The 26,885-nt window shown below is 40.9% G+C and overlaps 1 protein-coding gene across 1 annotated transcript; it reads left to right on the top strand.

Annotated features, from left to right (window-relative positions):
• The first annotated feature begins 1,301 nt into the window (after positions 1-1,301).
• LOC117459544 (spermatogenesis-associated protein 2-like protein) lies at positions 1,302-26,728 on the top strand. The gene is made up of 6 exons (XM_034100391.2): positions 1,302-1,673; positions 8,631-8,740; positions 21,861-21,981; positions 22,709-22,831; positions 23,939-24,458; positions 25,334-26,728. The coding sequence occupies exons 1-6, from the start codon at positions 1,347-1,349 to the stop codon at positions 25,732-25,734; spliced, it is 1,602 nt and encodes a 533-aa protein (XP_033956282.1). The 5' UTR covers positions 1,302-1,346; the 3' UTR covers positions 25,735-26,728.
• The last annotated feature ends 157 nt before the right edge of the window (positions 26,729-26,885 follow it).

The raw sequence follows: 26,885 nt of genomic DNA, 5'->3' as shown, positions 1-26,885 counted from the left end.
ATGGTGTTTTCAATGTAATTGCTTCTCCCACAACACTTTGTTTCTGTGTTATTGTATGTATTTGAAACGTTGGCATACTAAGATTGAACATGTCTGTTCCTCTGGCGCCACCCTCAGGCCAAACGCTGATTGAATTTTCAGTTATTTATTTCCTTGTATTATCCAAGCTCTGTATTTTCTCCATTTCCATCTTTCCAATATTGTATCAATATTTGTATGTAGGTCCAGGCTAATTTGTATTCTAGCTTGAATTTAAGGCTATACTTTAAAAGATAAATATTTACTCTATGCACATACAACTTATACCCGCACTACCTGCACATTTACATATTTTACCTTGCTCACATATCTGTATATATGCACATTCTCATGGTCAGAGTTTAACTCATTTTTATATTTCAATTCATACTGTTAAAACATGTTCATTCCTATTTTATTCTATTTATATTTGTATTGTATTCTCATTATCCCCGTGTATATTCCATGTGTACTACCTGTGTTTCCGTATTATTCTGTTGCAGCTATAACACCTGAATTTCCCTACGGGGATCAACAAAGGTCCATCTGATCTCATCTTTTTTTATAATTTAATTTTGACTGGATGAGTATGTGATAATTGCATTACATTCACACCCCCACCCACATGCCTCCCTTCAACCCTGAGGAGGGAGAAGTACTCAGATCTTGTACTTGAGTAAAAGTACCAGAGTGTATGAATACTCTGTTACAGTAAAAGTCCTGCATTCAAAATGTCACTCAAGTAAAAGTAGAAAAGTATTAGCATCAAAATATACCAAAAGTAAAAGTAGTCATTGAGCAGATTGGCCCATTTCAGAATAATATACATGATGTGTTTTATAATGATTGATGGTAAAGGTGCAGCTAGTTTTAATTACTTTGTAGTAGGCTACTGTACTTAAGTACAATGTTGAGGTACTTTACTTTAGTATTTCCAGGTTATGCTAGTTTGTACTTCTACTACAGTTCAGAGGTAAATGGTGTACTTTTACTCCACTACATTTAATACCTTTAGTTACTACAGATTTTGATTAATGATGTGAAATATAATCAACTCTTATATCAGACTTTAGTTTCCACCTAGAGTAAATTCACAAGCTACCCTGCAGTATACAAAGTTATTAACATTAGTAGTGACATTTTGAAGGCAGGACTTTTACTTGTAACAGAGTATTCCTACACTCTGGTACTTCTACTGAAGTACATGATCTGAGTACTTCTCCTCCTCTGTAAGGGCTCTAAGGTTAAAGTGCCTCCTCTCACTTCCTCATTAGTTGGTGAAACAGCTCTACTTCCTCATTAGGTTGCTGTGTGTCGGTGAGACAGTCATGAAGGACAGCGGCAGAGAGGACCCGGTTTCCCGCCACGAGGTGTTTGAGGACTACGTGAACTTCTTCTTCCAGCAGTGTCCGGAGGTGGGGCCGTGCCGGGACCCCCCGCTGCTGAGGAGGGTGGCCCGGTACCTGCAGACAGGAGAACCGGGGGAGACGTTCCCCCTGCTTCCGGTGCACCGGGTCGTGCTGCAGGGCTGTGATGCCCCGGGTTTTGACTGCAGGAAACACCTGTTTGCCGTCAGCAAGGCCGCCGAGCTGCTGGAGACCCTCTGCGTCAACCTGTTCCTTCAGCCCTGGAAGAAAGAGATCAGGACTCTCAAGGTGGATTCAACACTCTAACTCTTTCATTATTTCTCTCTCTGTTTCTATCTGTTTCTTTCTCTTTCTTTCACTCTCTTTTTTTCTTTCGCTCTTTCTCTCTTTCTTTCTTTCTCTTTCTTTCTTTCTCTTTATTTCCCTAGCTTTTGTTTCTACAGCCGCTCCCTTTCACGGAACTTTAATTACTCACGTTTTCTGCTCTGGGTTAAAGGTTCGCCTATTTTTTTTTCCGTTGTGGAACAATATCCCAACTAGGGGACGGAACATATCCAGAACATTTCCAGTACATTTCCGGAAAGTTTCCGGTTTAAGCTGGGGAATTTTGGAAATATTCCATATTTGAAATAAATAAATACATTTAAATGTTCCGCACTCTTGCGGGAATATCTCCGCGAGCAAGCTTAAGTTTCACTTTCGATTGCATGATTCTTTCACACAGTGACGAGCTACCCACAATGCGACACGCGTCATATATATATATATATATATATATATATATATATTAGGGCTGTCAGTCGATTAAAATATGATGATTGTCCATAGTTAATCGCGATTAATCGCACATTTTTGATCTGTTCTAAATGTACCTTAGAAGAATATTTCTCAAGTTTTTAATACTCTTATCAACATATGAGTGGACAAATATGCTTTATGCTAATGTTTATTATCATTTGAACAATGACAAATATACTCATGAATATTAAACACAACAACCTCTGAACATTACAAATATTTGCCTCAATTCAACCTGGAACCTCTCTCATACAATACAGTGTGTGTGTGTGTGTGTGTGTGTGTGTGTGTGTGTGTGTGTGTGTGTGTGTGTGTGTGTGTGTGTGTGTGTGTGTGTGTGTGTGTGTGTGTGTGTGTGTGTGTGTGTGTGTGTGTGTGTGTGTGTGTGTGTGTGTGTGTGTGTGTGTGTGTGTGTGTGTGTGTGTGTGTGTGTGTGTGTGTGTGTGTGTGTGTGTGTGTGTGTGTGTGGTGTGTGTGTGTGTGTGTGTGTGTGTGTGTGTGTGTGTGTGTGTGTGTGTGTGTGTGCGCGCGCGCGCAACTCAAGGCATATGCTCGAACGGGAACTGTCTGGACGCTGCAATCATGTTGCTGCAATCATGAGTGTGCTGACTTCTCGTACAATGTCCCACTGTCTGGCTGCCTGCATAAAGTCAAGTGCTCGGCGCAGTTGTGTGGATAGAGCGCTCCTCTGTTTTCATTTAAACAGCTCCTTATATCCGTTAGCACAGCTAGCTAGCACCAGATGCTAACAACAACAATGCACGTAAGGTCTCTCTCGCTCGCTCGGGCCACACATACACACACACCCTCCCGGTCCTCCCGATGGCTAGTCGGTGCCTGCCGGTGAGCGTGGAAGTGTGGTCTGCCACAAGCAGGCGGCAGGAGCGGGGCTGTCAGCAGCATCAGTTTGTAGATGGTATTTTAAACTCGATGCGCTCTGAAACTACGGGGCGGCCGAGGAAAAAAAATACACATGCGTTAATCGCGTTAAAATAATTAGTGGTGTTAATTTTTTTTCGCTTTATTAACGCGTTAACTTGACAGCCCTAATATATATATATATATATATAAATACGCCATTTTCCTGGAGGTGCAAATATCCTGGAAGTGCAAATATAAACAGCTAGCTAACGTAGCCAGGCGGAGCGCACTAGGTTTTTTTTCTGAATTAACGACCGAAGAAATCGCTGCATGTCTTCGGATTACATCTCTGGACTTGAGGTGTGCTTTAGGTCGTTACCAGCGTAAACTAGAGCTGTGTGGGTTGTCGGATTGCCCTTACAGACTGCCTGCAGATGTATGGAAAAACGACCCTCGAAAGTGGCCTTCGTCGATTTTGGCTGCATCTACGTCTAATTTCTGGAAACACGAGGTGAATACCCCACTTGTCACAATAATATTATCATGCCATTGCATATATGTGGTATTTTAGAGTTGACTAGATATTGATTAAGGCAATAGACTATGATATTCAGTACAGGAAGCTTAGCAACACCTAGACGGTGTACGGCTAAACCATCGGCCTGGTTGCACCTCGCGTAAAACGGCGGATACCGGAAGTACGGTGTCGCCCTCGGCCCAATACTGTGTGTGTGAAAGAATAGGCTATAGCCCAGCGCAACACCTTCGTCACACATGATATTTGGGGGAGTTAGGTGGTCCGCGAGTGTTTTTCTTTTATTGGTTAAGTGGTCCTTGGTTAGAAAAAGTTTGAGAAACACTGTACTAGATCCAGTGCTTGAATTGTGCCGGTACTCACCGGCACTTCTGATTTTTACCCATGTACCGGCACTTCTTACTGAGTACCGGCAAGTTGCCGGTGCTCAGTAAAATGCCGGTACTCAGCCGCCGGCCGGCGGTATGTCATGACGCATGACATCAAATATGCCCAGCCTGCGGCATCTCATGACGCATCTCATGACGCATCTCATGACGCATCTCATGACGCATCTATGAGGCGCCGCAGCGATAGACTAGAGCAGAAAAGACATCCCATAACATTAGCATTTAGAAAATGTTAGCGTGGCTTAATAATAGTGCGAAAAGAAAAACGACCTAAAAACCGAGGTACGTACCGAACCCTACATTTAAGACATATACAACTGCAACAAAAGTAACAAAAACAATGTCATATCCTTTTCAGTTTCACAGAACACAAATTGGTGCGCCCTGGTGACTGAACATCTCCTTCATAAAACGAGTAATAGGGGGAATAATTGTGTGTGTGTGTGTGTGTGTGTGTGTGTGTGTGTGTGTGTGTGTGTGTGTGTGTGTGTGTGTGTGTGTGTGTGTGTGTGTGTGTGTGTGTGTGTGTGTGTGTGTGTGTGGTGTGTGTGTGTGTGTGTGTGTGTGTGTGTGTGTGTGTGTGTGTGTGTGTGTGTGTGTGTGTGTGTGTGTGTGTGTGTGTGTGTGTGTGTGTGTGTGTGTGTGTGTGTGTGTGTGTGTGTGTGTGTGGAGCCCTTTGGAGAAAAGTGAGAATCTTTTGCAGTCAAAAACAGGGGAAAGTCTGCCCCTCCTCCAACCCCCACGAATGCGTCCATGACCAAAAGAGGGCGCGAGATAAGTTTGTGCACAGATCTTTTGGCTGTACTCTGAACCCGGGCCCAGATATTGCATTCAATTCTTGACTGGCGCTTCAGACGGATGGTGGTAAGTTGTTACACAGGCCTCTCGATGATTAAACCTTATCGAGACGTCTCTCGGCCATTTTTCTTTTTTGAAAAAGGTGACTTGGTAAGCGGAATTGTCTTTTATTTAGTTTTGAGCATATCTCTGTACACTCCTCTGCTGGCTCATAGCCTCAGGAGGGGTGGGGCAAAGGAGGGAGGCTGGGAGGGTAGGCACTTATACAGAGATTAACATCAAAGGGCATACATCAGAAGGCTAATTACACAACTCTGAGGGGCAGGGGTCAAATAACTTTAAAGAGACTGGCTTAATCAATACATGAAAGAACTAGACAACAAAAGGGACTGCCTGGGGCTTTTCACTCATATCTGATTACAAGGCTAATTATTCAACTCTCAGGGGCAGGGGTCAAATAACTTGACTTCAAAGAGACTGTCTTAATCAATACATGAAAGAACTATACAACAAAGGGACTGTCTGATTACAATTACTCAACTCTCAGGGGAAAGGGTCAAATAACTTAACTTTAAAGAGAGCACTTATACAGTACATCAAAGAACTACGCCGGGGGCTTTTCACTCCAATCTGATAACACACACATCAAAGAATGGGAGGCGGGACTTAGCTCATTGGCCAATGGGAGGCTGACTTAGCTCATTTGCATAATTGGGGGCGTGTCCATCTGTCACTTCCTATGCATACTAATGTGACGAAAGCGGCATGGTTACTACTACTTATGTGCAATTCATTTCTAAAAGGCTTTCACATTACTATAATTATATTTTTATTTAAATGTAGGCTACATTTTACACCAAAACGGAACACAAAAGCAAGACCAACCATCATTGAATTCCTTGACTAACAAGAGAAAGATTCATTCATTTAAATAAATATTTAACCAGAAATGGGCCGGTTCTAAGGGGTTATTCAATTAAGCCCGATGAGAGGGGATACAGCTGTGCACATGTCATCATTAATATACGTCGTTTAAGAGTGACGTTTGAGTGAACGAGGACATCCCAATTAATACCTGAGGACTCCTCTGTCCTCGCGTCACCTCCTCGTGTCTCTCGCTCGCATCTTACGGAGGCGGAGCTAAGATGCAAGGAAGGGACGCGAGTGAGGGAAAGGAGGAGTCGGGGAGGGGTATTGGGATGAGGCTCCTGAGTCCGTAAAAGGTTCCGGATTTGCCATCTCTACTGCCAGTAAACCCAAAGCAGAAGAAGAAGAAGTGACGTCAGCGGCTTCATTTGCGTAATCTTCCCTCAGGGAATTTGTCAAAAAAAATTGAAATCCATTCCATGAGCTATGCCAATCTTTGAATGGTTAGGGTTTTGTACATTGTTATTTTATTTTTTAAATTAATCTCTTATTTAGAAAAGGGTTCACTTCCTGTTTATGTGCAGGATGTTGTTGAAAGAGGAAACGCCTGAGAGCAGTGATTGAACAATGAGACACTGAGGCCCTTTATCATTTCTCTAACTCCCCTCCTCGACTCCCTTCCTCGACTCCTATCCTCGATACTTAGTCCCGCCTACAGGAGATGCCAGCGGAGGAGTCGAGGAGGGGAACCGAGGAGAGAGGAGGGAAAGCAGCAGGTGGTTAGAGAAATGAGAACTCCTCTCCTCTGAGCGGTCATTTTAAAGAGACGTTCATTAATGATGACAGGAGGCACAGCAGCCCTCTGTCTGATGGACAGATGTGTTCATGACCACTTATATATTTACTTTGATTCATTCACAGTGCAGTATATTGAGACAATAACAGGCTACAGATGCAGACACACACACACACACATATATGTATATATTTGTATAAATATATACAATTTCAGAATCAAACAGAGCACTCTCATAATAACGTAACACTATCAGAGACACCCCCCCCTCGCCCCTCTCTGGTCGCTACAATGAGGAAAATAAATTACGGGCCAAAACTTTTATTTACAAGTATTAAAAGTAAGCAGAGGACACCAAACCAACTGAGACCTGTCTGTTCGCTGCATCTACGCACACACTGTAGCCTACCACACACACCTACACCACACACGCACATACAGTTCCTAAAACAGGCTACAGCCGTTGTGTATTTTATTATGTGAAACACTAAATGTTTTTAGAAAAATATCGACTCTTTGTAGATATACTAAACTAAAGCAAATAAAGAGTGCCTGTTATACTGAGTGATATATATGTTACACACTGCTGTGCTTTCTGCACGGACCTCACAGCTGTTCTCACTGTAAACATCGCGTCGCGATGAAAGCAGTTAATAAAATAATATCCAGGGCAGAGCCCTAGAGATCTCTCTAGGGCCCTAGAGATCTCTCTAGGGCTCTGATCCAGGGGATGCATGCAGAGCTGTGATTGGCTGAGATAAGTCCGGCCGTGCGTCACGACTCTTTGGGCCCTACTCACTTCTCTTTTTTTTTATTTCCTCGCTCCTCGGTCTCGGTCTCACCGGAAGTTGATTTGTCTGCACCATCTTGAGTAGCGTCCCAATGGCCTTATTTTTGCCGGAGGAGCGAGGAGCGATAATGGAGGAGCTATAACCGAGGAACCACCAGACCATCCTTCGATGAAATCCTCAGACACTCGCCCCGCCCCATTACTGTGTATCGCTCACTGATTGGACGATGCAGTGCATGCACTGATCTGATGCTTCTTGACATGAGAGCAGTTTCCCAGCGGAGTGAAGACAATACATGAAACTCACGAGAGTCACTCCTCCGTTTATACTGTTTTGTTTCAATTCTTGTATCATTTAGTTACAAATATGTGATATATCTGAACAACAAAGTGGTCAATAATCATTTTATTCATGATCGCTTTTTTCGTTTTACATTTTCATTTATTGTCATTTCCATTCAGTCAGTCATTAAGTGTGCTATTAAAATGTTAATGTGCTACATATCCACACAACATACAAAGTGTGCAATCCAATGAATGTTAATCTAACTGGGTTTTGATAGATAATATATCTATTTTTCTTCTCTCAATTATTTTATTTCTATTGTGCACTCTAATCAATATTAATCAAACTATTGTTCGTTTATACATTTTAAGAATGGCGTTTATCTTTTTTGAGAATGAGTTCTTATCTTATTTTATTTATTGGGGTCTACAACAGATGATACAAATGTTTGTGTCAGTCAGAGGTCGCGTTAACCTAATATATTCCGCCTATGACGGAATTCTTTTGACAATGATGGAAAAACCTGAAAGCAGTCTGTCATTTTGACGGATTAGAACAAACTCAGAACAGCGCCAAAGTTTCCCCGCAGCAGGGCTCCGGTGTTATGCCCTTATGTCGTTTCCAGACCTAACTATGCCGTACAAATCATTGAAATGTCTGGGAGTTGAGGAGGGGAAATTTGAGTATTGAGAAACCTCTCTCGTGTCTCTCCATGCTTCCCTGGTGGGAGGGACTAGTCGCAGGGAAACGACGCAAGTGAGGGACGTAAGGAATCCATTTAACCGAAGTGAGAAGGGCCCTTTGAAATATCTCTGTTCCCGGAAATGCATCCGCGAAGGAGCCGTGGAGGACCCATCAGTGTATCCTCGAAGTGCATTTAGAGAAATTAGATGTCCTTCAACATGGCGCGCTGAAATTCATTTCCGGGTCACTACCGGAGGACCGAGGAGTCGAGGAGGGGGATTTGATTAAATGAGAAAGGGCCTGAGATAAGACGCAGTATACACACGTACATGTGACATAAATTGGTAAAAATTATGTAATTACCAACACTTAAAGATCTTAATAAATGCATTTTCATTTAGTTATAGATGTATGTATAATGTGTTTGTGTGTCTCTTTCAGACTTATACAGGTCCGTTCGTCTACCATCTCCTGCCAGTGCTCAGCAGCTCCACCATCCAGTCTGTCCTGGCCTCCATCGGCTACCTGCCCCACACTGACACTGCTCTGAGGTAGGACACACACACACACACATTTGCAGTGGCGTTTCTATATGTACAAAAGTGGTGGGGCACAAAACACTTAGATGTCTATTAGGGGTGTAACGGTTCACAAACATTTCGGTTCGGTACGTACCTCGGTTTTTAGGTCACGGTTCGGTTCGGTACGTTTTCGGTACAGCAGAAAAAATTATCACAAAACATAACATATTTTTTTTAAATTATTATTAAACTGTGAATAATGTATTCACTCAAATAAATACAAAATATAATAAAATTAACATTAAGGTGCAGCATTTCGATGAACTGACATAATCTGTATTTGAACTTTACTGTACTAGTACTCACAAAACATAAAATATTAGTTTTGGGTTTTTAATTATTATTAAACTATGAATATTCACTCAAATAAATATAAAATATAATAACATAAACATTAAGGTGCAGCTTTTCGATGAACTGAAATAATCTGTATTTGAACTGTACTGTACTAGCACCTAAGCAGCCAGTTAGACATAATGACTTGCTTGTCATTGTATTTTCATGTTGTTTGAAAGAAAGATGAACTTGTCCACATTGCTTGCCGAAAGGGCAGATCTGCTGGCACTAGTAATGTCTCCTGCTGTGGAGAACACCCTCTCGCTAGGGACAGAGGTAGCAGATACAGCCAGGTAGCGCTTTGCTAACATGGCAACATAAGGATATTTGCCGTTTGTAATAGCTTTGGCTCGGTCTGAAGTTTTTGCGAGTGGTGAAGGCTTAAATGCTAGCGGGAGTTGGGTTTGCACTTCAGTCTTTTGGTACCGGTGATATTCACGTTCGGCTGATGCCTTTTCAAATGAGTGTGCAAGTTTGATGTATTGCCAGCCGCGTAACCAATTTTAGTTGAACAATGCCGACAAACAGCGTTGGTTCGGTCCACCTGTCTTTGTCCGTCATCCTTGTTCGTAACTGCGAAACCAAAATGTTCCCAAACCGGACACTTCAATGATGCTGGAGGATTTTCGAGCTCAACTTTATCTGCGTTCGCCATTTCGACAGTTCCTCATATTACTGACAACATTTGAACGCATCCCTCTGACCAGCTCGTCCAATGAAATGACTTGCTCGCTCTATGACGCGTTGATCACAATGGGAGCAAATTACTCTGAATGCTGCGACGCAGCACCTGAGATTACTTCCAAGAAGTTGTTCACGTTCTCATTTTTTTACGTTTAACGTTATATGCGTTCGGTACACTTCGGTACACACGTGTACCGAACCGAAGGGCCCGTACCGAATAATTTCGGTACGGGTACGTGTACCGTTACACCCCTAATGTCTATATATAAGCTTCTGCAGTGAGGTTCATGGCTGGTGAGGCACTGGCACTGACTATTCAGGTTTACAAATATTATATTTTGACCTAAATCAAAATATAATATTATTTTCAAAAGCCTCTTTAGTCTGATGCTTCAATTAATTTTAAACAGACAGTTCAACAGAAGGATACCCAAAAAATGTAATTTTATCATTTAAATATTGAATTGTTCTCTCTTAGTAAGATCCCATTTTCAATAAAATTGTGGTCTTACCTTGACTTGAAGATGAAGTCCATTTGCCTATCCTTCTGGACAAAAATCTCTATTCATTTTTTGTAAAAGTCCTCCTTATCTTCTTGTAGTTTCAAAAGTCTATCATAAATCTAAATGATGGATTTATGATTTGAAAATTATATAAGTAGGGTAGACATGTGGATATTATCCGGCTGAACAAAACGTACATTTATCTAACAACTACGTTTCCCACAGATCTTATTTTGAGCTATTGTCTAAAATCCAAATCTCATTGCTTTTTTGTGGAGGGAAGCCATGCACAGCTTACTTCCGGGTTTTAGGACGCGTCACTCCCATCTCCTCTTCACACACCACACTTTTCGCGGCACACGTACTTACAGCCAATCAGCTCTGAATTATGTGAGATGACGTATGGTGGGGATGGCAGCTCTATGCCCCTATGGTCATTATTTTTTGCCACACACATTAAATAGGAAAATACTCTAAGCATGCGCAGTGTAGTTTTTACAGTCACCGTTCACTTAGACCAGCGTTTCTCAAAGTGTGGGGCGCGCCCCACTGGTGGGGCGCAGAGATGTGATAGGTGGGGCGCGATGAACGGGAGATTATTATTTTTTTATTTAAAAAAAAAAAAGGTTTTGGACCTCAGGCCGGAATCGAACCTGGGTCGTCACGGGCGGTAGTGGATTATTACAGCCGGAGCCTCGCAACGGTGGTGGACTTTCATAGCACCGCTGCACCGGACCTGCCGGAGCCGCCAGAGCCTCGCAACAGCGGGTGTTTGCGGCGGCGGATGCGGTACTGGCGCAGCGGCGCTGTGAAAGTCCACCGCCCACCTATGCCAGAGCCAGCGGCCCACCAACGACAGCGGCCCAACGGGAAAAGTCCCGAATCTCCTGATGGCCAATCCGAGCCTGCTCACACACACACAACTGAAACCATACTCATTTGCAGACATATGTAAAAATCTCTCATACACACATGTGAAACGCTCTCACACACACACACACACACACACACACACACACACACACACACACACACACACACACACACACACACAACAGCGTTGCAGTCAGGAAGAAAAGTAATGTGGAGCGGCACCTCACCACTTCATAAGGAGTTTAACCGTGACACTTTTCGAAATCCCGTTTGTGTCCCCCCGCTTTACAAATAGGCCTATGTTTATTATTATCTTTTAACGCAAGCCATCATCGCCACGGAGGAGCACACAGCCTCTGTGAGGGAGTGAGACACAGAGACCGAGAGAGAGAGAGAAAACACACCTTTATCTATTTAATATAGCCTAGTACAAAATAAAGTAAGAAATCATTCCAATGTGTAGGCTACTATAGGACAGTAAACAGTTTAAAAGGGGAGTGATTAGTAATGTATAAATAAAAAGAAAGAATGCTAACTAGGTAACATAAGATAAGAATACACAAGTTTAAATGATTTGTTATCTTGATCATATTCTAAAGATGTTTGGATTATTGAAAAGTATACAGCTCCCTTTCATAGAGTGTTGAGAGATGTATCCATAAATTAATTTTGTGCTCAAAGTCCACCAGATTGATGCATTTAACTTCAACATTTTTCTTTTCACTGAAAACGGGTTCCACAGACCCAAACGGCACACAAAGGTTAAAGGTACGCATATAATAATGTTAAAATGTGCTAAATATATACAAAGTAGCTGTAAAAGTAGCTCACAACTTTTTTGAAAGTAGCTCTCAACCTAAAAAAGGTTGGAGACCCATGTTATAGAACGATACATTTGACCATTTTAAGCTTGGCCTACCATTTTATTGGAGCGGCGAGGAACAGGTGGGGCTTGAAAAGGCCCACCTGTTCAAAGTGGGGAATGACAGAAAAAGTTTGAGAACCACTGACTTAGACAGTGAGAGAGAGGGGCAGGATCGGGTTTTGTCCCACATGGCTCTAAACAAACAGCTCAATAGGAACACACTGTAGACACTAATTAGACGAACACATACTAAAACAGCAATGTACAGACGAATCAGATGATCTTAAAATATATTTTATATATTTTTTAATTTATTTTTTGCATTTTGTTGTAATCATTATTTTAATACTTTCTGCTGACACTAGGTGGGGCTGTGCCCCTAATGACCAGTCGCCACTGCACATTTGTGTAAACAGTGACATTTGCCTGAACTTGTCAATTGTTTATCCAGCCCATCTAAGACTTTACCACGTCTGACTGTGCTGTGCTTGGCTAGTATTGCCTGAACACCTCCCTTCCCTGTGATTGGATACACTGATTTATGATGCTTTAAATAATTATGGCTTTGTTTGGCTCATTTACCTTTAACAGTTTGCCATTACAATCACAAGCATCTCTCTCCTTTATGTCATCGGAGCATGACAGAATAGCTGATTTTAGTGTCTACAGCTGCTACCAGAAAGTGTGTAGTGAGGGGGAGATTTGAAGGTGCGCTCGCTATCTAATTAGCATCAATGCAGATTTCAATGCTGCCTCAACAAGGACTTTGTCATATGAAAATGGGTGGGTGTGATTTGATCTGAAATTGATAGACGCTGCTTGAACTTAAATGATGTGAGTTAAGTGAACAGCTGACGGAGCAAAAACAATTGGCAACAAAGGCAGTAGTTATACCAATGCCGCTTTCGTCACATTAGTATGCATAGAAAGTGAAAGGTGGACACGCCCCCAATTATGCAAATGAGCTAAGTCAGCCTCCCATTGGCCAATGAGCTAAGTCCCGCCTCCCATTGTCCCGCCCCCCATTCTTTGATGTGTGTGTTATCAGATTGGAGTGAAAAGCCCCCGGCGTAGTTAAACTCTTTAAAGTTAAGTTATTTGACCCTTGCCCCTGAGAGTTGAGTAATTAGCCTTGTAATCAGATAGGAGTGAAAAGCCCCAGGCAGTCCCTTTGTTGTATAGTTCTTTCATATATTGATTAAGACAGTCTCTTTGAAGCCAAGTTATTTGACCCCTGCCCCTGAGAGTTGAATAATTAGCCTTGTAATCAGGTATGAGTGAAAAGCCCCAGGCAGTCCCTTTTGTTGTCTAGTTCTTTCATGTATTGATTAAGCCAGTCTCTTTAAAGTTATTTGACCCCTGCCCCTCAGAGTTGTGTAATTAGCCTTCTGATGTATGCCCTTTGATGTTAATCTCTGTATAAGTGCCTACCCTCCCAGCCTCCATCCTTTGCCCCACCCCTCCTGAGGCTATGAGCCAGCAGAGGAGTGTATAGAGATATGCTCAAAACTAAATTAAAAAAAAAGACAGACAATTCAGCTTACCAAGTCACATTTTTCAAAAAAGAAAAATGGCCGAGAGACGTCTCGATAAGGTTTAATCATCGAGAGGCCTGTGTAACAACTTACCACCATCCGTCTGAAGCACCAGTCAAGAACAGACTTTCCCCTGTTTTTGACTGCAAAAGACTCACTTTTCTCCAAAGGGCTCCGCCTACTGTAAGAACAATTAACACACCCACATACACACACACACACACACACGCTGGAGCTGGCCTTTTGATGTGGGGTAGAGATAAGCATGGAATGTATGCTGATTTAGGACACTATCTGTGAGATGAAAAGGAAGAGGGAAGGGGGAGGAAAATTCAGAGGATGAAGAAGCAGAAAACATAACTTGTTTGTAAAACGGACAGCACGTCAGTTTCAAGAAAGATGACACCGTGTTTATGCATGACATGCAAAATATCTTGAAGCCCTATACATTTTTTTTATCATGAAGTACTTTGTATTAGTAGATTTTGTCAAGCATCTGACTCTTAATGGCAGTTTGTGATTTTAGAGGCTATGTCAGTGAAACAAGGCTGTTTTGAACATTTGACAGATTTATGCTTAAATTCTCTGAGAAAGTTACTGAAAGATACACTTTTCTTTTTAAAAGCTGACCACTACCATGAAAGTACTCTGTTTTATTAGATTCCGTAAAGCATCTGACTCTTAAGGGGCAGTTTGTGATTTTGAGGCTATTTCAGTGAAACAAGGCTGTTTTGAACATTTGACAGATTTATGCTTAAATTCTCTGAGAAATTTACTGAAAGATACACTTTTGTGTTTACAATCTGAAAAAGTAGATAATGAAGTAGACTTTGTGTCCGTAGATTTCGTTAAGATTCTGACTCTTAATGGCAGTTTGTGATTTTGAGGCTATGTCAGTGAAACAAGGCTGTTTTGAACATTTGACAGATTTATGCTTAAATTCTCTGAGAAAGTTATTGAAAGATACACTATTGTGTATAAAAGCTGACCATTACCATGAAGTACTTTGTTTTAGTCAAGCATATACACTTTTGTATTTAAAAGCTGAAAAGTAGATAATGAAGTAGACTTTGTGTCCGTAGATTTCGTTAAGAATCTGACTCTTAATGGCAGTTTGTGATTTTGAGGCTATGTCAGTGAAACAAGGCTGTTTTGAACATTTGACAGATTTATGCTTAACTCTCTCAAAAAGTTACTGAAAGATACACTTTTCTTTTTAAAAAAGCTGACCACTACCATGAAAGTACTCTGTTTTATTAGATTCCGTAAAGCATCTGACTCTTAATGGCAGTTTGTGATTTTGAGGCTATTTCAGTGAAACAAGGCTGTTTTGAACATTTGACAGATTTATGCTTAAATTCTTTGAGAAAAGTTACTGAAAGATACACTTGTGTATAAAAGCTGAAAAGTAGATAATGAAGTACTTTGTTTTTAGTAGATTTCGTCAAGCATCTGACTCTTAATGGTCCTCTCTAAATTTGATTCAGGGTTTGTTTTAAATTATTTGTGCTTTGTGTGTACAGACACACAGAAAACACTGAAAAACACAAAAAAGAAGGACTGTAATACACATGTATCAGACACGCTCCCTTGCTATAATGAAGACAACAGTTTTTAAATGTAAAAAAAACACTTTTTTATTTTTCACACACAAAATCAATAGTTATACTGATTGTAGCACCCCCAGGACCGTCTCCAACTTAGAATTCCCCATATTACTGGAGATATCCTGATAGAGTTTTTTCACTTCAGTCAAAATATTCATGTGTATGCTGTTTTCGACACAAATATGCATTACATCTACAAACAGAGCATACAATGAGAGCACATGATACACTTTTGATGTTTGTTTCATTTCTGAGATAATGTTACAGAATGTTTCGGAAAATGAAGATTCCATGACCACTTTAAATGTTTCGTTTACAATCGTTTCCCAATGACCCGGAATAGTACTGCCTGAACGAACGATATCCAAAATGTCTTCCAGTTTACAAACTTCAGCCATTCTTTTTACACAGGGGTCCCTACTCGTTCTGTTTTCAATCGTCCTCATCACCACACTTATTAAAAGGGTATTGACTACATTCTGATCAATATATACAGAGCGTTTTGCATAGTAGTTTCCCATTTTTATATGACTTTAAAAGAGAAAAAGTCAATGTATCGAACAAGTCCCTGCCTTCAGTCAACTGCTGGTTATTAGGCTTCTTCTTCTCCATCCAACTCGTCATGGATCTTTTCAAGTCTCTCCTTGAGGCATCTGCAATTTTTGAGATTGTGAAGAAAAGCCTCCGAAGCGCCTTGGATCTGCCAATCATCTGTGAAAATGTCTTTATCAATAAGAGTCTGGTCGATCACAGTAATGAAGTCGGTGAGCCAGAGTCTTTTCATTAACGCGTTGTAATTGTTTCTGAAGTAAAAATCGGACATGTCATTCAGAAAATCGTGTTGCCTCTGGCCGGGGTGACTGACTCCGCACCCGTTGCATATTTCTTCTCTGTACCGATGTATCACCCTCTCCACAATATCAACCAACACCGATTTCACTGTGTCCATAAACAGAGACGTTTTGGCCCAAGGAGCAAAATCAGCAGCAGTAGTATTGCAAGATTCAGGTGTCCAAAATGGTGGTGATGATGGTAGTCCAGGAGTCTGTTCCTGGCTGCAACTCGCGGGGGGAGTCTTGGTTTTTCTCTGCTCCATGGCTAGTTTACAACGGTCGTCTTAGTGGGGTCCTTCGTTTTTAGATGATTTGCTGAGAGGAGGGTTGGGGCTTATTGCGTTGAATGGGGGGAGTCATTTATAGAATTGAAAGTTTTAAAAAAAAGTTCTTTAAGCATTGTAGCTTTTTCATCTATCATCTCCAACCAAGCAGCAATAGGTCAACATTTAAGAATAAGTAATAGTTTGTCAAGATTTTACGGAAAAAGTCAAAAAAGAAACCTTGTTTAACTGAACAAGTGTTGCATACGCCAAAGTGTGTCTAAAAGTATCTTAGTAACACAAGAAAAGAGAAAAAAGCATTGATGTTAACAAAAACTGGATTGTTCCACTGAAATAATAAATAAATAATTACAAAAAGTGCGCTTAAAAAGAACAAATGTATTCAGATAAAGTATTTTGTTAGACTATTAAGTCCAAGATGGTTACATTTTTACCCTCTAAACCATTTGTATTATATTTTTGTTTTCCTAATAAAGACAGAGTCACCTGAATTAATTTTGTCTCCAGACCTTTTATTTTTATTTTTTACATTTTGTAACAATCTTAAAACATTTGTAGAGAACAAACACTGTGGTTAAAATGAGTGTCTTTATGACGTCTCTCACACAGTTGGTATTTTTCACAAAATTCATTTTTAAACACATCATCTTGATACAGAGATAACACATTTTCTTAAGACAACCCTGACGCTCTTTTTACATAGGTAGAATACACAATGTTTTTCTTTGAGAGGTCCTTAGTTTTAAATGATCTGGTGAGTAGGGTGTGACTTGTTATGTTGAGTGGGAGGCGGAGTCCTCTGCAAAAGTGAGAGTCTTTTTCACCAGTATAATGTCGATCGATGTCTGACTCTGTTTAAAAAAAAGTTCTTTAAGCTTTGTAGCTTTTTCATCTATCATCTCCAACCAAGCAGCAATAGGTCAACATTTAAGAATAAGTAATAGTTTGTCAAGATTTTACGGAAAAAGTCAAAAAAGTATAGTTTGTCAGAAATATGGAAAAGTCATTGTGTACAAATAGTATGTTGAAAATCAAAAAGAAAGAAAACTCAATTCATTACAAATTATGAATATTTTACCCTGTTCTAAAGTTGTGCACCCCTTAAAGAAAAACCCCTTCCTTACCAAGTACTTCATATTATACCCTTTTGTTAAGTGTTGCGTACATCAAGGTGTATCTTAAAGTATCTTGGTAGCAGAAAATAACTAAAATAGGTAAGTTTATCAGAAAAGAAAAAACCTTGTTTAACTGAACAAGTGTTGCATACGCCAAAGTGTGTCTAAAAGTATCTTAGTAACACAAGAAAAGAGAAAAAAGCATTGATGTTAACAAAAACTGGATTGTTCCACTGAAATAATAAATAAATAATTACAAAAAGTGCGCTTAAAAAGAACAAATGTATTCAGATAAAGTATTTTGTTAGACTATTAAGTCCAAGATGGTTACATTTTTACCCTCTAAACCATTTGTATTATATTTTTGTTTTCCTAATAAAGACAGTCACCTGAATTAATTTTGTCTCCAGACCTTTTATTTTTATTTTTTACATTTTGTAACAATCTTAAAACATTTGTAGAGAACAAACACTGTGGTTAAAATGAGTGTCTTTATGACGTCTCTCACACAGTTGGTATTTTTCACAAAATTCATTTTTAAACACATCATCTTGATACAGAGATAACACATTTTCTTAAGACAACCCTGACGCTCTTTTTACATAGGTAGAATACACAATGTTTTTCTTTGAGAGGTCCTTAGTTTTAAATGATCTGGTGAGTAGGGTGTGACTTGTTATGTTGAGTGGGAGGCGGAGTCCTCTGCAAAAGTGAGAGTCTTTTTCACCAGTATAATGTCGATCGATGTCTGACTCTGTTTAAAAAAAAGTTCTTTAAGCTTTGTAGCTTTTTCATCTATCATCTCCAACCAAGCAGCAATAGGTCAACATTTAAGAATAAGTAATAGTTTGTCAAGATTTTACGGAAAAAGTCAAAAAAGTATAGTTTGTCAGAAATATGGAAAAGTCATTGTGTACAAATAGTATGTTGAAAATCAAAAGAAAGAAAACTCAATTCATTACAAATTATGAATATTTTACCCTGTTCTAAAGTTGTGCACCCCTTAAAGAAAAACCCCTTCCTTACCAAGTACTTCATATTATACCCTTTTGTTAAGTGTTGCGTACATCAAGGTGTATCTTAAAGTATCTTGGTAGCAGAAAATAACTAAAATAGGTAAGTTTATCAGAAAAGAAAAAACCTTGTTTAACTGAACAAGTGTTGCATACGCCAAAGTGTGTCTAAAAGTATCTTAGTAACACAAGAAAAGAGAAAAAAGCATTGATGTTAACAAAAACTGGATTGTTCCACTGAAATAATAAATAAATAATTACAAAAAGTGCGCTTAAAAAGAACAAATGTATTCAGATAAAGTATTTTGTTAGACTATTAAGTCCAAGATGGTTACATTTTTACCCTCTAAACCATTTGTATTATATTTTTGTTTTCCTAATAAAGACAGAGTCACCTGAATTAATTTTGTCTCCAGACCTTTTATTTTTATTTTTTACATTTTGTGACAATCTTAAAACATTTGTAGAGAACAAACACTGTGGTTAAAATGAGTGTCTTTATGACGTCTCTCACACAGTTGGTATTTTTCACAAAATTCATTTTTAAACACATCATCTTGATACAGAGATAACACATTTTCGTAAGACAACCCTGACGCTCTTTTTACATAGGTAGAATACACAATGTTTTTCTTTGAGGGGTCCTTAGTTTTAAATGATCTGGTGAGTAGGGTGTGACTTGTTATGTTGAGTGGGAGGCGGAGTCCTCTGCAAAAGTGAGAGTCTTTTTCACAAGTATAATGTCGATCGATGTCTGACTCTTTTTAAAAAAAAGTTCTTTAAGCTTTTTAGCTTTTCCATCAATCATTTTCAGCCAAGCAGTCAGAGGCACCCGCAAGGATGTCTGAGAAAACCCCGCATGTACAGTTGAAATACTCCAAAACAAAATCATCAGAGAGGTCCTTCCCCAGTGTCACCATACGGCTTGTACGGTAATACCCTCGCCCCAATGGTCTGCTTTTAGTTTCCCAGACGGTGCTTGTCAGGACTCTTCTTACTTCTGTCGGCGGGGAAATATCTCCTTCTTCTTCCTCCACCTTGAGGGGCAGCGGTGAAAACTCTTCTTGATCTCACATGCTGTCTGTGTTTCCTTTGCTTTTACTTGCAAATATCTTATGTCACCATATGTGACGTATGAGGCCCTGGTTGTAGAGCGTCCCGAATGGCCGTATTGAACCGAATGAACACCAAGTTGTTGATTCCCCTGGAGACTCGGATGGAGTAGATGGAGGTTGATACATATCAGTGTCAGCCATATCAATGTCAGCCATAGCGCTGTCGAGATCGGGTGTCCAGATTGTTTTAGAGGATGGGGGTCCTCCAGGCGTTTGCTCCATGCTGTAACTCGCGGGGAGAGACTTGTTTTTTCTCAGATCCATTGTTAGTGTTCAACAAATGTCCTTGAGGGGTCCTTACTTTTAAATGATCTGGTGAGTAGGGCGGGGGGTTGTTATGTTGAGGGGGAGGCGGAGCCCTTGTACAAGCTGGAGGCTTCATGGAGTGAAATGGAGCAGAAACACATTTTAAGAAAACTTCTCTTTATGAATACAGCAACATTCTAATATTATCCCTAGTACAACCTCACACAAACTTAATATTGGGTTTCCTTATAGTGGTGTAAAATAATTATAAAAAGACAAAGATCATGTTTTTAAAATTGTTTTATTATTTCCCCTCTTCAGAGAGACTTTTCTTATAGTTAGTAAAAAGTAATTACACATTAGTTCACAGTCCCTACAATTAAATAAAGAGAATATCCTCAGGTATCACTATTAAAAAACCTAAATAAGATCTTTTAAAAATAACATGAATATCCCCTTTGTAAAACATATACTGCATTCGTATACTTCCAAGAGACTCCTAAACATCTACTTGGGCAGTGTGAATTGAACGATAAACCGATCACTGTAAATGAAACGCGGAGAGAAGCAGCAGTGCAAATCGTTAAGTCTATTACCATGTATGCACTACGGCATTAACTTGGTAAAATGTAATGTGTTTTTATGAAAATGTGTTCAATGTTGTGTTTTCAATTAAACAACCATTACAAAATGAAAATGTGTTTTTTTATAGATGTAATGCGCTTCTCATCTCACAGATAGTGTCCTAAATCAGCATACATTCCAAGCTTATCTCTACCCCCACATCAAAAAGCCAGCTCCTGAGAGTCTTTTACAGTCAGACCGAGGGGGAAATCTGTCACTTCCTCACAGAGTCCCTCCTCCAACACACATGAACGCGCACATGACCAAAAGAGGGCGCGAGATAAGTTTGTGCACAGATCTTTTGGCTGTACTCTGAACCCGGCCCAGGGTACTGCATTCAATTCTTGACTGGCGCTTCAGACGGATGGTGGTACGTTGTTACACAGGCCTCTCGATGATTAAACCCTTATCGAGAGGTCTCTCGGACATTTTTCTTTTTTGAAAAAGGTGACTTGGTAAGCGGAATTGTCAGTCTTTTTTTAATTTAGTTTGAGCATATCTCTATACACTCCTCTGCTGGCTCATAGCCTCAGGAGGGGTGGGGCAAAGGAGGGAGGCTTGGAGGGGGGAGGGTAGGCACTTATACAGAGATTAACATCAAAGGGCATACATCAGAAGGCTAATTACACAACTCTGAGGGGCAGGGGTCAAATAACTTTAAAGAGACTGGCTTAATCAATACATCAAAGAACTAGACAACAAAAGGGACTGCCTGGGGCTTTTCACTCATATCTGATTACAAAGCTAATTATTCAACTCTGAGGGCAGGGGTCAAATACCTTAACTTCATAGAGACTGTCTTAATCAATACATCAAAGAACTATACAACAAAGGGACTGCCTGGGGCATTTCAATCCTATCTGATTACAAGGCTAATTACTCAACTCTCAGGGGCAAGGGTCAAATACCTTAACTTTAAAGAGAGCACTTATACAGTACATCAAAGAACTACGCCGGGGGGGCTTTCACTCCAATCTGATGGACAATGGGAGGCGGGACTTATCTCATTGGCCAATGGGAGACGGACTTAGCTCATTTGCATAATTGCGGGCGTGTCCATCTGTCACTTACTATGCATACTAATGTGACGAAAGCGGCATTGGTATAACTACTAAAGGCAACAAAGCTGGCGGAGGTATATTGCCCTTTTTTAAAAATGTCTAAGTAAAGCATGTCAAGAAAATGGCAAATAAATCTTATTTACAAGTGGACACATGTCGTATCTCCCAATATTTACACAAAGTCTCCAAACTGTAAACCTAACTGTCAGCTATGTTGGGTTTTGTCAATAGTGAGGTGGAGTACGTTGGGGGTTTGGGGTTGAATGGGAGTGGAGTGAATCTTGAAGCAAATGGAGAAAGCCGCAGTTAGATTCAAGCGCAGCTTCAGCATTTGGTCTGCTCTCCTCATAACTTTGGTCTTGCTCTCCTGAGCTGTCTAACAGTTGGATGTTTCAGTGAATACAGACTGAGTGAGGAGGCGGACCCTCAGAGGGCCCAGCTGCTGGGCTTCCAGCTCCTGCTGGCCAGGGTGGAGTGTTCCAACCTGCTGGAGCTCCTGGAGAGGCTGGGACCACAGGTAAACCATAAATCACCAAAGGATAATATAATCAAACAGCATCCAATTGTATAGTCAATTAAAATGTCTACCTAATAAAGTCCATATGGGGATTTATATTTGAATGAAAATCCTTTCAAAAGAGTCTGAGTCTGTACAAAAATTAAACAAATAAAAAAACTGAAACCAAATCCTTCACAAAGCTTTGAAAATCCAAATCAAATCACATGATGATCACATGATTTCTAAAGCACATTATCATAGTTATACACTAGCCTCACAGGGTTAGATATGCTTTACAGCATACAACACCCTCTATCCATTAACCCTTGTAGCGCATAAGGAAGAACTCCAAGTTTTAAATGAGATCAAAATAGAAAGTAACTTTACGAGGAAACAAAAGCAGAATCCCATAAAGAACTCAAAGGAAGATATAGTTTGAGGCTGCAATGATAGGAATCAGAAAGCCATGATAGAAGTGTACTTTTGGAATAGGATTGCAACTGCAAAAAAGAAACACCTCTATCACCTCTATGGCTCGTAATATTGAATACCATTTTGCCCTGAACAATGATCAAACAGTGCATGCAGCTCATTACTATGCAATATAAACATGCCATACTGATGGGGATACTTAGTGACCCCCTGTCCCCCACCCAACAATGAGATGTGATTGAATGGCAGCCATGGTCCAAGTGATTCAGTCTAGTTCAACTGCTTTCATGTGACCGGTCTGATTCCTCTGCAGGAGTGGCTGGATGTTCTCCAGAGGAAAGCAGGGCCGAAGACCCTGGAAGAGAACACAACTAAAGGTCAAAGGAAAGAAGAGGAGGAGGAGATAAAGAAGGAAGAGGAGGCCGATAGGAGAGAAGTAAGACAGATGGCTGGTTGGCTGTGATGACAATTAGAAGAAGGGAAATGAAAGAGAGCAGACAGGATATCGGTCAAATGAATGCAAACAGTGCGGTTTCCTGCTGTGATGAACAGATCAGAAACCTTCCTGCTATCAGAACAGTAATGGATCGACATGTTACTCATCGTAGCAGCATACAATGAAAAACACCACACAACTTTAAACAACATAATGAATCACAATGATAGAATGATGTGTGTGAGTGCTATCAGTAACATCTTAAGGGCTTTTGTCAAGAACAGTGTGTTAAAGCACAGCATGTGAAGATGTTTCACGTGGTTCTGTCATCCACTACCTTCTGTGCCAACTCCAGGGTATTCTCAATATGTAGCATATGGGATGGGAAATATGTCTGAATACTCAAGCTATTTTCAAATGCACTCACTCGTCTTAATGTGTCACTGTCAAATCAAGACTCACCATGTTTCGGTAGGATCTCCATTGGTACTCAGTGGCGGATAGTAACAAAGTACATTTACCCAAGTAGGGTACTTAAGTACAATGAGGTACTTGTACTTTATTCTCAGTTATTTCTACTTTATATTTCTACTCCACTACATTTATCCGACAGCTTTTGTTACTAGTTACTTTTTAGGTTTAGATTATTAGCTACTATAATGCAAAATATGAATAAATGATTAAATAAACCTACATTTACACATTGGTTAAGATATCCAGCAGCAGTATATAAAGTTATTCAAATGAGCTCCAGTTGTGGGGTAAAAACACATGAATAATGATAACCCAGTAACTCATTATACGATTCGGAAATAGGCCATTACTCATAACGAGTACTTTTACTTTAGTACTTGTGGTACTTGATGTTTATTTTGATCCCAAAACTTTGTACTTTTACTTAAGTAAGGTTTTGAATGCAGAACTTCATCTTGTAACAAAGTACTTTTCAAATGTAGTATTTTGCTACTTTTATTGAAGTAAAAAATCTTCACCCACTACTTGTATTAATGCTAAATGAGAAGGTCTACTACAGTGTATGACAGATACTTCACCAAACAGCCTGAGGCCTGCAGAACTTGCTAACACACATCTGGGCTATTTCTCCAGGATCCTCAGAGTTTAGACAGCCGGCCGGAGTTCAAGCCTCAGCCCAAGCCCCGCCGCAGCCACCTCACCAGTGTGGATCAGTCCATCCTGGAGATGCACAAGTCCTACCCTGACCTGTCCATCAAGGGCCGCCGCCTGGTGCCGCACAGGGCCCCCAGAGAGGACAGCAGAGGGAGAGAGGGTCGTCCGGGCAGCACCGACACTCACTGTGATGAGGCTGGAGCTGATGGAGGCACCACAGCTGCTGCTCCCTCTGTCCACAGGACGGAGGATGGCCTCACAGCTGAGGGAGTGATAGGTGAAGAAAGCAGAGGCAGTGGCTGTTCTGACAGGATCAGTGGAGGGAGCGCCCCCCCAGGAGACCCCCTCAGCAGCAGTACCACTGATGGAGGCAGAGGGGAAGATGAGCTCAGTGGTCCTCCGGGTGTTTCCCTCCACATCACTCTGAGAGCTGGATCTAAAGGGGAGCAGAACCTGAAGCCCGGAGACCCTCAGCCCGCAGCAGAGCACTCTGCAGCAGGTAACACTCCATTTAAAGCATTATTCAATATTCACCATACCAGCTGATTCATCTGCACCTACACCAGTACTTTCACAAGTCGTGCTGCTCAATTTACACAGAGGTGGAAGTAGTACTCAGGTTTTATTCTGCAGTAAAAGTAGCAGGACTTAATTGTGTACTGTTACAAGTAAAGTACCTGCATATAAATCTTCCTTGAGTAAAAGTACAACAGCTTGCACTTAAGAATCTAAAGTTAAAGTAGTCTTGATGCTTAATGGCTCATTTCAGAATGATATTCATGGTATTCCTGAATGATTGGTCTATCAAGTCTAGTTCATCACAGCTGGGGCTAAGTGCAATGACTTGCTGCTGGATAGCTAGAAGAGGCTCTATTCTGCTTTATGGGGCTCCCTCACGCTATGTGTGATATATATGGTGTTCCCTTCAGAGGGAGTTTCTCTCCCACACACATGAACCTGAAAATGAGTCGCATTAAGTGAAAGTAATCAGGTAAGGTAAAGTGAATCAAACGTATACCTAAGTACAGTACTTTAAATGTACTTGAATATTGTCCACCGCAGCACATATATGAGCCAAACTAATAGGTGCACGGAGAGAAGCCCACACAGATTTATTCTCAATTTTCAAAATATGAAACGAAGTGCACTGCATGCTTTCACGCCTGCGTCAATCGGGGCCTGAGAAGAGGTAATGAGAGGGTGTTCCCACAGAATACAAAACGTCAGTTTATTATCACAAAGCCTAAGCCTCATTTTCAATATTACGTTACTGACTCTCTTCTTCAAGTTTCATTTACCTCAAGAATCGAAGGTTCTGTTTCTCACTGTACTGAAAATGCACCCGCAGTATAAACGTGAAACTCTGATTTCCAGTCCTTCAGAATAAGACCCCCGCCCCCCCGAAGCTGTCCTCTCTGAGCTCCCTGGAAGAGGGTCAGTTGCTCAAAGGGCTCAGAGAGAGGATGGGCCAGCTCAGTGTGCAGGAGACCAGTGAGGAAGGGAGGGGAAGACATCACAAAAGAGAAGAAGACAACATGAAAAAAGAGAGGAGGAGGAAAGAGAGGAAGGCCAGCGCAGAGGGGGGGGGCGAGGAGCAGACCCTCAGGACCCCTCTGATGGAGCCGGGGCCAGCCCCCTGCCCCCCTCAGCTCCGTCCTGCGGAGGAGAGGGAGCACCCCCCGCTGAGCAGCAGGACAGCAGACTGCCAGGTCTGTGCAGGAGAGACGGGCCGGGGGGGGGAGGAGGAGCTGGCTCCGAGCTTTGTTATCCTCTAGCACAGGGGTTCAAACTTTGCAAAGTCATCCCGCTGGCCGTATGTCTGACACCCCTGCTCTCCCTTCACAATAAATCAAATGCTCTTAAGGTTGATTTACATGATGGAAATTAATACTCAGCAATTCCAATATCGACCAAGATTGACCTGGACATATTTCAAATGGAAACTGAGAGCATTTTCAACTTGAAATGATCTGGCTCAGTAGAAAGAATGTGTTTTACCACCCTTCTTCTTTGTCTTTTGTTTGTTGTCTCCTGGCAAAATGCACTCTGGTAAGCAGTGATGGTGTAGTGTAAATGTGTATGGCTTTTATTGTGAAAGGTAACAATGGAATGTGCTGCTGTTTACAATGCAGGAGCCATTAAGAGTGTGCCATCTGTGTTCAGACTACAGACCTGCAGTGTCTGAAAACGTAAGCATTCTGTTTCGTACGTAAATGCAGCCTCATCTCCTGTGGAGACCGTGACCTGGTGGAAGGATCGCAGAGTGAGAGGCTTAGAGCAAAGATGGTGTCAATATCCTATAGACATTACATTGTACACAACGATTTTCCTCAGAGTGATAAATTAGATGTGTTTGCCTATTGTCACTTTAAAAGAATGTGATTGAATAACAAATGCAAAACCCCATGTATGCATACTCAGGTGGAGCTCTGCTGTGACTCCGGAGTGTCTGCAGCCGCTCTGCATATAACAAGCAGGACACGTGTTGAGTCTCTCCAGATGCATATTCCGTGAAACCACATAGAAATAAATCCTGTTCATTGTGTGCAATAATATTGCATTTAATTAATTGTTTCTGTCCGGATTATCAAAGACCCCCATCACCCCAGCCACAAACTGTTCTGTCTGCTGCCGCCTCACATGTGCCTTTGTTATTTGCATGCTTTGTTTGTGTGACCTCTGCACAAGTGTACACACGTTTTTTTTAAGTATTCATTGATTGTAGTCAAATAACTTCTTAAAAGGACGAAATAAAAACAACTCACAGTGCATGGATTATTTTTGTTTCGATTAAACGAGAGTTCAAATGTGACTGCAGGGATTAAATAATGTGGACTCAAAGTCAAAAGGACTGTGGGAAGGCAGGCTTTACTGTATGTACAGTATGAACAATGGTGCCCAGTGGACTCAGTTGCACCATGTTCTG

The sequence above is a fragment of the Pseudochaenichthys georgianus genome, chromosome 15, assembly GCF_902827115.2.
Source record: "Pseudochaenichthys georgianus chromosome 15, fPseGeo1.2, whole genome shotgun sequence".
NCBI classification, from domain to species: Eukaryota; Metazoa; Chordata; class Actinopteri; order Perciformes; family Channichthyidae; genus Pseudochaenichthys; species Pseudochaenichthys georgianus.
The sequence above is the reverse complement of the archived record's forward strand: the minus strand, read 5'-3'. Positions and strand labels throughout refer to the sequence as shown.